The 13,728-nt window shown below is 38.6% G+C and overlaps 1 protein-coding gene across 33 annotated transcripts in view; it reads left to right on the top strand.

The window, feature by feature from the left end:
• LOC121322830 (nebulin-like) overlaps positions 1-13,728 on the top strand; it is a 90,181-nt gene that overhangs the window by 50,962 nt on the left and 25,491 nt on the right. For 29 of the 33 annotated variants that reach the window (XM_041263185.1, XM_041263198.1, XM_041263188.1 and 26 more), the window contains 23 exons: positions 331-435; positions 574-678; positions 781-888; positions 1,137-1,250; positions 2,457-2,654; positions 2,865-2,969; positions 3,168-3,275; positions 3,399-3,506; positions 3,718-3,825; positions 4,143-4,250; positions 4,607-4,711; positions 4,860-4,964; positions 5,137-5,235; positions 6,404-6,508; positions 6,764-6,868; positions 7,155-7,259; positions 7,624-7,728; positions 7,829-7,933; positions 8,429-8,533; positions 8,890-8,994; positions 10,537-10,641; positions 12,100-12,204; positions 13,573-13,677. In XM_041263185.1, coding sequence (XP_041119119.1) covers positions 331-435; positions 574-678; positions 781-888; positions 1,137-1,250; positions 2,457-2,654; positions 2,865-2,969; positions 3,168-3,275; positions 3,399-3,506; positions 3,718-3,825; positions 4,143-4,250; positions 4,607-4,711; positions 4,860-4,964; positions 5,137-5,235; positions 6,404-6,508; positions 6,764-6,868; positions 7,155-7,259; positions 7,624-7,728; positions 7,829-7,933; positions 8,429-8,533; positions 8,890-8,994; positions 10,537-10,641; positions 12,100-12,204; positions 13,573-13,677 — 2,526 coding nt within the window. Of the gene's footprint in view, positions 1-330; positions 436-573; positions 679-780; positions 889-1,136; positions 1,251-2,456; positions 2,655-2,864; positions 2,970-3,167; positions 3,276-3,398; positions 3,507-3,717; positions 3,826-4,142; positions 4,251-4,606; positions 4,712-4,859; positions 4,965-5,136; positions 5,236-6,403; positions 6,509-6,763; positions 6,869-7,154; positions 7,260-7,623; positions 7,729-7,828; positions 7,934-8,428; positions 8,534-8,889; positions 8,995-10,536; positions 10,642-10,905; positions 10,928-11,426; positions 11,529-12,099; positions 12,205-13,572; positions 13,678-13,728 lie in introns of those variants that run through there. The other 4 variants (XM_041263186.1, XM_041263190.1, XM_041263212.1 and 1 more) reach the window with 2 other exon arrangements.

The following is a 13,728-nucleotide window of genomic DNA, read 5'->3' on the forward strand; positions in this document are numbered from 1 at the left end:
GGTAAGCTCTTGCTGTGTGTTTTAGAGTAAATATATAATGTTGTGTTCATTCATGAACATTGTTTGATTTATTGCAACATATTCTTATTGTATATTTTTACCCACTGAGGCTTGAGAGAACATGCGTCTGTATTTGTGTATTTTTATATCTGTGTACGTCAGGTAACATCTCCTATTATACCATAGGAGACTCCCTACACACACACAACACACTTTATAAACATCAAGTAGCAGACAAGGAATTGTTGTTTGGCTTTGTTTTGCATGATCTTTGGTGCTCTATGGAGATTTCTTCGTTTTATCATTTCTTTGTTTTTTTTTTTTTTTCAGAACCTCTATAAAGCTGCTGGAATCGCAGAGTTTAAGAACTATACTGTTGTCACGGATACCCCAGTGTATGTGACTGCAGTGACATCAGCCCAGCATTCCAGTGACGTATGTAAAATAATAATAATAATAATAATAATAATAATAATAATAATAATAATAATAATAATAATTTGTAGGTTTTGCATTTACAGTAGCTGAAAAGTTGCACATTGATATTTTTCATCTGTGTTTTCTTCTTTATAGCTGAAATACAGGGAGGCTTACCACAAGACCAAAGAACAGTACACCAGTGTTCTGGACACTGTGGATTACACCAGAGTCAAGGGTCTGAAGACCGCTTACAGCAGTGTAGGTTTTAAAACATGTATTTTCTTGTTTATTCGCATTGTTTTGTAGAGTAAGTTGTTAATTGCTGTTTCTAAATAAACACATTTCCTTTGTATTCTTTAGAAACTCTACACAGATGCCTGGGACAAAATCAAAGCTACAAGCTACAAACTGCCATCAGATTCCTTCTCAATGGCCCTCGCCAAACAGCAGAAGACCATCGGCAGCTCAGTAAGCGAAGCGTTAGATAACACTACTACAAAGTAACAGTGAAAAGGGAAGTCTAGTTGTGAAAAATGAGAGCGCTCACATATTATTTGTTTTATTTACTGAACTTCTCCACATGTCATTAAAATGATGTTGCAGTTGCAGAGTGTAATTGTAGACGCTGACGAGAGGGCTTCCTTAGGTGAAGCAGGTGTGTTTACTGAAAACATGTTTTGTTCTTGCTGTGACCGGAACGGTCTGCTTTATTTCAGCTGAAGTACCGTGAGGATTACGAGAAGTTCAAGGCTCTGTACACCTTGCCCAGGTCTGTGGAGGACGACCCCGCCACAGCGAGATGCCTTAAAGCTGGAAAACTGGGCATCGATGTGAGTATTGACAGCAAAGAAAGGAGATGTGATCACTGTGAGAATGAGAAACAGCACCGTTCAGTCCTTCTGAATGTGTCAGGAAAATATGGCGAGCCACATGATCATTTAACGATATCTCAAATTAATTTATAGATGTCTCTAAATCATTTTAAGATATCTAAAATCCATTTAGAGCTATCTCAAAATGATTTAACATATCTTCAAGTGGAGCTTTAAATGAGATATCTAAAATGCATTTTCAGATATTTGTTATTACATCATTTTCATATATCTCAAAATGTTTGTCAGATATCTCTAAATCATTCTCAGATATCTCTGAACAACTTCCTGTTAATTTACAGATATCTCTAAGTCATTTAGAGATGTCTTTAAATAACTTCCTGTTCATGTTGAGATATCTCTAAATGAATGGGAAGTTATTTCGAGATCTCTAAATGAGTTTGGCATCTCATGCTAGCAAAAACATTTAAAGATACCTGTAAATCAATATCTCGAAATGAAATTAAGATATCTTCAAAAGGGTTATGTACAGATAGCACATATTCATTTAAATATGTATGCAAATGATTTACAGATAGCTATAAATATTTGAAGATATCTTAAAATGCAATTTGAAATATCTCTAAATGATAATTTGGCTTGCCATAAAACTATGAAGAGAATTGTTACCCACGTGTGACAGGGAGTGTTCTTTCCACATATAGTGATACACAAGTAAGTTGTTTTGTCTTCTTGGACAGAGTGAAAGCTTTCTAACAATGGATTGTACTGCATACCCCTCATTCTTTTCAGAAAACTGTTAAATGTTAAATGTATGTAAATTGTAGGAACAGTCAATTGTTTATTAATTATTTTTAATTGGGTAGTTAGCCGACTCTTTTAACCAAAGTAAGCAATGCATCAACAACTGCTGCTGCAGAGTCACTTCCAATAGCACCTCAATTTTACGTCTCTTCTGAAGGACAGAGCCCAAGGAGGTTAAGTGACTTGCTTAGGGTCACACACACAGTGAGTCGATGGCTGAGCTGGGATTTGAACCTCCTGGTAACGAGCCATTTCTTTTAACCACTGGACCTTAATGCAGGAATGTGGTTTGCATGAGGAACATTAATACAGTAATATTAAAGTTCATGAATTAACACAGGCACGCATGCACAATGTGGTGGTAGGGGTGTGATTCTCTGTTTTTTTCATTTCCTGCAGCGCCTGTACAGGGCGGATTATGAGAAGACCAAGGCCAAGGTGCACATTGTCCCAGATATGCTGGAGATTGTCGCTGCAAAGAACACCCAGAACATGGTCAGTGAGATTGACTACCGCAAGCATTTCCATCAGTGGAACTGCCTGCCAGACCAACAAGTCTACATCCATGCCCGGAAGGTCAACGATCAGCTCAGTGATGTAAGAATCCATTACCTCACATTTCAAAATCATCACTCCAAAAAACAGTATATAGATATACATTGTGCATCAGGTCCTGCACAGTGTAGTGACTTCTTATTACTACCCCAATCCGCTTGCTTTACAAAACTCTGTTTAAAAAGGTGTTTAAAAATCCCAATAGTAAATGTACACATCAAGTGAATTTTGCTGTTCTTTCTTTTTCCTCAGATTTGTTACCGAGATGATCTGACCTGGCTGAAGGGCATTGGCTGTGCTGTTTATGACACCCCTGAGATTCTGCGTGCCAAGAACTCATACAATCTTCAAAGTGACGTGAGTGATTGCCTTCTGCTGGTGACCAACTAGATTCCCGTGTAGTGCAATAATTCAGTGTTTATTATGTCCAGTAATTTAATATATAATATAAATCTAGTGAACCCCAGTTTTTTGGAAAACACTGAATAGTAGCTATTAAGCCAATCTAAGAAAACACATGTACAGTTTGTATTCATTTTCTTTCTGTCCATTTAGGTACAATACAAAGCTAAGGCAGCTGATTATATGAGGAACAATTACACCGTGGTTACAGACACGCCTACCTATGTTCAAGCTGTCATCAGTAATAAGCAGATGAGCGATGTAAGTAATCCTTTTTTTTCTTAGAATAATAGACACAAAAAACCTGCGCCCAAGTTTGCATACGTTTTAAAATGTAAATGATTGTAATAGTGTAAACTTATTTTTTTCTCTATTTCTTTTTAGCTTGTCTATCGTCATGACTATGTGAGCAATGTCAAAGGCACAATGACTTCCTGTGCCACCTCCATGGATTTGGAGAGAGCGCGTGAAGCTAACAAGATCCAGAGCAGCGTAGGTTGAAGTGACATTCAGAAGAACAGTTTGTCTTAAGAACTGATTTTTTTTTCATTTTACGTTGAGAGTAACCTAGATCTAGCAGTGGTTGTAAAGTTTTCTCTCCCAGCTTATCTGTCAATTTCAGTTCAGTACATTTGCTTTTATTGACCCTAAGCCATAAAGAGCCCAGACAAACGAGTTCATGAATTTTCTTTTTTGCCCACAGAATCTGTATAAAGAAGCCAGTGTGAAATTGATGCCGACTGGATACACGCTTCCTTCTGACACCCCAGCCATCAGACAAGCAAAGCACTCCAGCGTCATCCAGAGCAACGTAAGCACCAATTACAAACGCACTGGGACGGTTGTGTTGTTGTTTTCGTGAGTGCTGTGAGTTAAGCAGCGTGTCAGGTGTGACTTTCAGTTTTACATTTCCTTTTAGAATAAATTGCTGATCATGTTTCCTAAGAACAGGCTGATTGAAAACAAGCAAAATATTTATTTAAAAACTGATCTCTATATATATATATATATATACATACATTTTTTATTTTATTTTATTTATTTTTAGTTCAGTAGTAAAATGTTAACTGTGTTTTTTCCTTCCCAGAAATGCAGCTAGTTCAATTATTCTCCTTCATCTTTTCACAGCACAAGTACAAAGAAGCCTATGAGCACATAAAAGCCAAGTCCTACACTCTGCTGCCAGACAGTGTGAACTTTGTCAATATAAGGAAGACGAACACAGTCATTAACCCGGTAAGAACTCAATGGAAATCTGCAGGAATGCTCATGCTGTCTTTCTTCACTGTAAAGAAATGTAGGGCAGCTGTAAAATATCCTAATGAGAATACGGTAATACGTCAATCCCAATGTAATGAATACATAATAGATGTATGGTGTCATTCTAAACGTTAATTAGAAAATAATAATAAACATATCACAATGCTAGTAATACATGCATTAAAGTTATTCTGACATATAGGTTAGTGAACTGAAGAACAGTGTGACTTTGTTTGTTAGCTCCACCAAAAAATGTGTCTTAAATTTATCGCTCTGTTGTGTTTTAGATAATCGTTTTGCTCGTGGAATGAATTAGCTTTTTTCTTTCACAGCGTTTATACCGTGAAAAGTATGAGCATGAGAAGGACAAGATCCATACAACCTACGACACCCCTGAAATCAGACAAGTCAAAGCCACTCAGAAAGCAGTCAGTGATGTGAGTAACGTTGTTACAGCTTTGATCAATGCTGTGTTACCAGTCAAGACAATTTACCTTTTTTATAATGGGACGAAAAAAAAACAGCCACTGTTTTAACTAGATCAAGTAGCCTAACATTCTGATCATACTGCTCTTTCTCTTACAGATCTCCTACAAGACAAACTACCTCAACATGAAAGGGCACCTGATTTCTATGCCTATGACCCCCGAGTTGGTGCATTGCCGCTACGTTAATGAAATCACCAGTGACGTATGTACTAGTGTTGTGATTTGTATGTTTTAAATCATATCTGTTAGACAATTTCTGTGTGTTTTTTAATTGATCTTTTTTTTGTACTGTGTGCTTGTATGTAAAATAATTTCAAAACATTAATGGTACATGCACCCTTTATTTGTAACAGTGATCATTTCTCCCATTTTAGTTGAAATACAAAGAGGACTTGCAGTGGCTGAAGGGAATGGGATGCTTCCTGTATGATACCCCTGAAATGGTCCGTGCCCGGGGCGTGTCTAAACTCTGGGTAAGGTTAACTCATCTTAGTTTGTATCAAATACAAATATAGTGTACAGCAGGTATACCTGAAAGAGAAACCAGCTTAAAGCAGGGAAGAGGATGCCCTTGAAGAAACACAAAGGGGTGATTAATAAAATACATCGAGGACGAATGCAACATGCAAGAATAACACTATGTAACACAATTTTTGTTCCTGGGTAGTAAGTGTTATTTCCTAATTGCTTATGCCTCAAAAGTATAGAAAATGGCTATTATTCCCCACAAACTTTGCTTTTGTGACCAGGACAGTGATATTTCAAAATATCACTATTTCCAATGGGAAAATGGGCAATATGTGTCTTTTCGTTCACATAAAGTCAGAAAAAAACAACATATGAATCCAAATTAACATGTATTTACATGTATTTATACTAAAGTAATACAAAGATGACTACAAAAGATTTAGAAGTGAGTAGTTTTTCGAGATTTACAATTATACTGTAAATAAAATAAAATAGAAGTGAGTAGTTTTTCGAGATTTACAATTATACCGTAAATACAGTATAATTGTAAATCTCGAAAAACTACTCACTTCTAAATCTTTTGTAGTCATCTTTGTATTACTTTAGTATAAATACATGTAAATACATGTTAATTTGGATTCATATGTTGTTTTTTTCTGACTTTATGTGAACGAAAAGACACACATTTGCCCGTTTTCCCATTGGAAATAGTGATATTTTGAAATATCACTGTCCTGGTCACAAAAGCAAAGTTTGTGGGGAATAATAGCCATGTTCTGTACTTTTGAGGCATAAGCAATTAGGAAATAACACTTACTACCCAGGAACAAAAAAAAAAAAAAAAAAAATTATTACACAGTGTAATGTTTGGAATGAGCAGTTCCTATTTCAAAGCACAATTAAAAAAAAGAAAAGTTTATATTTGTTTATCTGTAATGTATGGAGCTTATTTCTTTGCACTATATTAGTAAGCACATATTCAGGTAAATGGTCATTAGAATGCATTTAAGAAAACAAAACATGAAACACTTGCTGTGTAAGAACCATTTTATATGCAACACCTATTCGTTGACAAGTTGGGCTTTGCTTTAACAGTAGAAAGGCTCTGCATTCTGTTCCTGTTGAATCTCCCAAACACCTTGCAGCTGGCTATCTTTTGCTCTTTCGTTTCAGTCTGGATATACCACTGCAGCTAAGAAGATGCATGATAAATTCACTGTTGTGCTGGATACTCCTGAATACAGAACTGCAACAGAACTCAAAACACACTTGAGTCACGTAAGTGCCAGGATTGCTTTTTTTTTGGCCTTAAGCATTGTTAGCAGCATTGATAAAAAACAACTTTTGTTTTAACGTTTGTTAGGTATAATGCACATCATAGTATTTTATATATGTATAAAATATATTTTACTGTTTACTGAAAAAAGCTGCAGTAAGGAAGTGTTTGTTTTATGAGTGAGGTGTTCAAGTAAAAACTGTTCTAGACTTATTGCAATACAGTGACTTGCATTTTGTTTAATGTTTTTCTTTTAGCTGGTTTACAGAGCTGCTGGTAATGAGATGAAGACTAAATACACTGCACTGCCAGACAGCATTGACGTCCAGAGGGCCAAAATGGGTCAACAGATCCAGAGCCAGGTAGGGTGTGAGAACGTGTCTCTTATACAGCAGGGCAAAGGCTGGGCTTGAACGGACGACCCTATGCGCCGCGAGCGAGCGTTTTACAGCTTTTAACCTCATGTTGTTTCACAGACAGGGGACAGGACGGAATCCGTAATGGCAGTGTGCCACGCAACACTTCCCGTTACTCTTAGAAACTGTTACATGCATGGAAATACGTTGATCTTCACGCATATTATTGACGCTCATCTCTGAATTGAACTTGATAAAACGGTGCTTCTTTTTTTGCTTGCGTTTGTTTCAGTACCTGTACACTGAACTGGCAACCAAGGAGAGACCTCACTTCACCTCTGAATCTCAGACACCAGCCATGAAACACGCCAGACAAATGCAAGTGGTGACCAGCGAGGTGAGATTGAGGAACTGCTTTTGAGGAATGTTTTTTTTTTTTTTGTACTTAATGAAACTTTGTCTTACATTGTTGGAGCTAACATGGCAGATTTTGCATTGGTTTTGAGATTACGGAATGTTTTATGGTGAGCAGTTCAATTTGAATTTAGCTTTGAAGAAACAATACTGTGCCGTGAGCCCTCTGCTCCACGTCAACACAACTTCCAGAATGTATCTAATCAGAGTGATTTTTAGATGAATGCACTGAGTCTTCTACTGTGTTACTGTATTAGAGCCATGTTGATACATTTAAACAACCAAATGAGTGTGGTTTTTTAAAATGTATTTATTGATTTCTTGCTTTTTTATCTTTTGTTTGTAAGAATAAATACAAGGCGCAGTATGAAAAGATGAAGAACAAGTACACCCCCATCGCAGACACTCCCATTGTGGTCAGAGCCAAGAAGGCTTATCTCAACGCCAGTGATGTAAGTATACAGTGAAGCGTTGAAACCCCATACAGATCAACAGGGAATCTTACATTAAACAGTGGCACTTCACAATTCTAAACAATGTTTCATCCTGCAGCTGCGCTACAAGGAAGCCTTTGAGAATGCAAAGGGACACTACCACAGCGTGAAAGATGCCCTGGACATTATCTATCATCGCAAGGTCACTGATGACATCAGCGAAGTATGTATGATACAGCTATATGTGCTGTAGGTGTGCTGCATTAGTATTAGCGAATCCTTGTGTTATTGAGCATTTCAGTAAATAGTAGACCTGTGCCTTATAAAAGTTTACCATAGTAAAAGCGTAGCAAAGTATAATGAAGCATATTGAAAGCATGGTTAAAGCATAGGTAAGCTTTGTAAAGAAAAGCATATTAATAAAGATGGCAAACCAGGGTAAACTGTGGCAAATTCATACTATAACCATGGGAAAAGCAACGCAAAACTGCAAAAATTATTGTTATTCATTATTTTAATATATTGTCCATGATACAGTAATTTAAAAATAATTAGTTGGTTTGGCTATACTTTGTGAGGATTGTATTTAACTAATTAAGCCAAGTGTAAGCTGCGTCTTTGAAGTTGTTCTGCAGATTTTAAATGTGCATGTGTTTGCCTTTGTGTCGTAAGGGTTTTACCTCAATCCTGACTCTTTTTTTTTTTTTTTCTCTCCCAGGTGAAATACAGAGAGAAGTATATGAACGAGCTGGGGCTGTGGAGGTCTATTCCCGACCGCCCCGAGAACTTCCATCATCGCATGGTCAGCAACGCCGTCAGCGATGTACGTGCCACACTTCTTTCACTCTGAATCGGATAAAAATAAATAACTAAAAAAACGGGAAGGTCTGTTTAAGAACTGATTACTTTGGTTTAAGAAAATAATAGATATTTACAGTCCCCTTTATTGTCAGCTTGACTGTCAGCTGAGACTAGTTGCTTTGATAACCTGAAGTTGTCACCATTAATATGCAAATAATTTGAAGGTATATAGAAATGTACTGCACACGGATAAGAAGACAACAAAGAAATCATGTTTTTCATGAAAAACCCTACTGTAGTTGCAAAACTTCAGGCAGATTGAACTCTGGATACGAGGTCCTTTAGAAATATATTCATTGTATCTTCACATCCTACCAGGTCAAATACAAAGAAGACCTGACCTGGCTGAGGGGCATTGGGTGCTACGTGTGGGACACTCCGGAAATGGTCCTGGCCGAGCACAACAAAAGCCTCTACAGTGGGGTATGTATGGAACGGCTGCACTGAGACTCCCTCCTCACGAGGCTCCATTAGCCTCTACAGTGGGGTATGTATGGAACGGCTGCACTGAGACTCCCCCCTCACCGAGGCTCCATTAGCCTCTACAGTGGGGTATGTATGGAACGGCTGCACTGAGACTCCCCCCTCACCGAGGCTCCATTAGCCTCTACAGTGGGGTATGTATGGAACGGCTGCACTGAGACTCCCTCCTCACCGAGGCTCCATTAGCCTCTACAGTGGGGTATGTATGGAACGGCTGCACTGAGACTCCCTCCTCACCGAGGCTCCATTAGCCTCTACAGTGGGGTATGTATGGAACGGCTGCACTGAGACTCCCCCCTCACCGAGGCTCCATTAGCCTCTACAGTGGGGTATGTATGGAACGGCTGCACTGAGACTCCCTCCTCACCGAGGCTCCATTAGCCTCTACAGTGGGGTATGTATGGAACGGCTGCACTGAGACTCCCTCCTCACCGAGGCTCCATTAGCCTCTACAGTGGGGTATGTATGGAACGGCTGCACTGAGACTCCCCCCTCACCGAGGCTCCATTAGCCTCTACAGTGGGGTATGTATGGAACGGCTGCACTGAGACTCCCCCCTCACCGAGGCTCCATTAGCCTCTACAGTGGGGTATGTATGGAACGGCTGCACTGAGACTCCCTCCTCACCGAGGCTCCATTAGCCTCTACAGTGGGGTATGTATGGAACGGCTGCACTGAGACTCCCTCCTCACCGAGGCTCCATTAGCCTCTACAGTGGGGTATGTATGGAACGGCTGCACTGAGACTCCCCCCTCACCGAGGCTCCATTAGCCTCTACAGTGGGGTATGTATGGAACGGCTGCACTGAGACTCCCTCCTCACCGAGGCTCCATTAGCCTGTGTGCAACACTAAGCTGGGCACAGCAGAGCAGCCACGCTCAGTGACAGTACAGCCAGGACCTAGTAACAAAGAAGACATGTATTCAGTTCAGTTCACACTATATATATATATATATATATATATATATATATATATATATATATATATATATATATAAGATTGTCATTGTCGGTCCTGGATCATATATATTCGACTGACTTACATAGTTCCAAGGTAATGCTTATAATATAGACAAAATAATGATACCTTTGACTTTATGGAATATATATAGATCCTTATATATAATTATAATATATGTGTAACGGCCTTATCATATAATATATATTATCACATTGCTTAAACGAATCTTATAGACAAAATAACATACCTTTGATTTATGTCTGGCCTCCCTTTGGCCTTCTAATCTGTGTAACGCTTATCATATAAATTGCTGATATCTATTTAGGCATCTGTAGTTCTATATAAATTATATACTGTACACTGTGTATTAGTTAAGGCCAAGTAAGAGCTATATATATTGGTGCTTTGACTTTTCTAACTGATTGTATTCTTATTTATTCAAACCAGGGGCTGTCTGGTATTTTAAAGGAACACTATTGTAGGGATAATCGATGCATTCTTTTTTTTTTTTTTTTAAACAGAACAAGTACCGTGCCTCATCTGAGAAGAACAAAGCCAACTTCAAGTACACAGCCGACAACCCTCTGTATGAAACCGCCAAACACGCAGCTCAGCTCATCAATCAGGTACCCACGGCAAATATGGGACAGCTACTGCATTTTAGTAGAGAGGGGAATATTTTTAAAAGAAAGCAGTATGATTGATTATATTTACATACAGTTTATTGTTTAGAGTCTACAGTCGATACAAAAACAACAATGTAAAATCCAAGAGTAGAGAAGATATTAATTACTATGGAGACGGAGAATATATGAACAGTATCTATGTCGGTAATACCTGTATAACTGTTATAACCATGTTTTTTTTTTTCTCTTCACTGCTTCTGTAAGGGATCCTATTACAGCTGTTAAGGTAAATCGTTCAAGAAAAATAAGCCAAGCTTTACAGTTTGGAAGGCACCCTGAGAGTGCCGGAGCGTTAACCTGCTTCTAAAGGAACGTTTAAGCCATAACTGTAGCACAAGGCTTGGTGTACCTGTGCAAGGTGTGCGCATACATACTGCTTGAAGTATTTCCTTTCAGTGCAGTTGAGGAATGGGTAATAGTGACACAATATTGCTGCAATGTGATATTAGTCATTCCCTTGCAAGGTTGCTGCTTTACAAAAAAAATAATGAAAGCTCTGATTGCCGTTTTCATAACTATTGAATTAATGCTTTGGCTACAAATCAGTGACGCTTTGTGAAATGCGAGTTCAAATTGCCCAATGCAAAAAAAAAAAAAAGAGCCTTTATTCCTGATAAAGTTTAACAATGCAGAAATATAAAGTACAGTACTGGTTGCACAGATTGTGTTTACAGTGTTTGGTAGTCCTTTTATCACTGTAACCCCCCCTGTGACATTCTGAGCAGAAGCTGTACAGAGCTGAATATGAGAAGAGGAAGGATAAGTACAGCGTTGTTGTTGATGACCCTAGAAACATCCTGGCCAAAGAGGCCAACAATCGCAGCCAGGTAAAACCAAAGGGCAGACGCTTCCTCCATGTGGTCTCCACCACACCTCCAGCATGGACCTGGATCCATGCATGAGGTCTCCAGCAGAAATGATACATCCACGTCTCTCTTCTGGCAGATCTTGTCCAGTCTTTTGCCACCCAAAGTGCCCTCAGGCACTTTGTGTGTGCCTGTCCAGACTCTATGTACTCCACTGCAGTTCCCTTTTCATTTTTGATATCAGTGAGTTTATTTAGCTTTTAAAAAAAGATCCTTGGCAATGCAATAAATACATACCTAACAGGATCCGTTCCAAATCTGGTCTTCCTGCCCTACAACCTATGTATTCGAATGATCCCTGAAATGTTTTCAGTCCTGGTACTTTCTCAGATTGAAAAGTGACAAGTGACATAAAAGTGACAAGGTGCTTGTCAGAATGAGAGTTTCAGCTTTCTCATGCTCCCTCTCAAATGAATCTGGGTGCTTCATGGAGTACATACAGCAGAGGTTCACTGAACAATGTTCCTCACTGTTTTCTTGTGTCTCTTATATGTTGCTTCCTCCTTTGCATGCTACATGTCTTCACTGACAGAAAAAGTATAAGTCTGTGGCCAAGAAGCTGTTGCAGCAGGGTTGCAATGAAATTCTGCGTCCGGATATCCTGACTGCACTTTACAACACAAACCTGTGGAGCCAGGTAACAGCTCACTGCTTCGGACGTGTGTCCACACTGCTGGCTTTGAAAATCGCGAAACTCTCCTTTCTTTACACACCAAAAGCCTCGTAATTGTTTTGGCTGTAGCTTTCTACCTTCTACCAACCACTTTCTTACCTTGCTTATTTTATGCAACATGTGAGGGAATGTTAACAAATTACCATATTTACTGAGGTAACTCTTCCTAGTGGCCCTAAGAATGCATGAAATATAATAAATAGAAATGAAAAGCTTTTATTTTTTTTTAACTTATTTAACGATAATGTATTTGAATAAAGTGAAAAGGTGGAAGTAAAAAGGAATGAGTAGAAAGGATGTTGAGTATTTTTTTTTTTTTATTCTATCTTCCCATTGCTAGATCCAAATTCATAGCTATGATCTAGAAATGAGAAAGTTAAAATAGAAACTATTTTCCTAAGTGTAACAGGGCCGAGGCTGGGCGTGAAGCGGCAGCCCTGTACACTGCGAGCGAGCGTCTTCACCACTATTCAAAAGAGCCGGGCTCGACTGCATTTGTGGTTTGAGCTTTTAACATCATCTCCTCTCACCAACAGGACAGCTGAATCCATAACGGCAGGGCATCACACAACACAGCCCATTACATAAGTGAAAGTGTTTTTTTTTGTACACATACACTTCTTTGAAATGCATAGTTTTGTGCTACCCTCTCTTTAATTCAAAGACACTAGGGATCTTTACCCTTCAGATTAACTTTACCTTTCGGCATAATCGCATGCACTGTGTTCATTAGTCTGTGTTGCTCAGACATATGTTGTGCACCTTTTCTATTGGCATGTTTTCCATACATTGTGCGCACAGAATCTGCATGAACCCTTTGCTGGTAAGTTTAATTGTGTTTAATTTATGTTTTATTTGGATTTTATTTGATAAACCATAGTGCCATAGAGCTCAGCTAACAGTGAAGCCGCCAATGCCAGTTTGACTTTCAAAGCAACCTAGACCCAAAGTTAAAGTCACTGTTATTTATTTAAAAAAAAAAACCTGCCTAGTTTTTATTTTTAAATGTAAACTTTTCCAGCTTGGTAGGATCATGTCTTTATGTACAGCCCTATTGACATATGCCTTGATTGCTCTCCCACATCCTTTATGTTATGTTATTAGTGCAGTGGATATTCTTGAGAAAACACCCTACCCAACCTCACAGTTCAGATCAGATCTAGTGTAAAGCAATTGCATTGTGGATGCAGTTAAACATTACATTTAAAAACAGCTATGTCACTTTATACAATTTCCAGTGTCTAGAGATTCAACCCCGAATAGTCAGGTTTTCATAATCCATCTTGCTATTTTCACTAATCTTTGTTTTTTTTAATGTATTTATTTGACCAGTGGAAGTACAGGGCAGAATATGAGAAGGAAAAGGACAAGTACACCTCTGTATTGGACACCCCTGAACACGCTCGCACTCAGAAAGTCAACAAGCAGATCAGCGACGTGAGTAATGGGGATTCCCTTGTTCTAGAACCTAATGACCCTTTTCAGCAC

This window comes from Polyodon spathula, chromosome 11 (genome assembly GCF_017654505.1).
Source record: "Polyodon spathula isolate WHYD16114869_AA chromosome 11, ASM1765450v1, whole genome shotgun sequence".
NCBI classification, from domain to species: domain Eukaryota; kingdom Metazoa; phylum Chordata; class Actinopteri; order Acipenseriformes; family Polyodontidae; genus Polyodon; species Polyodon spathula.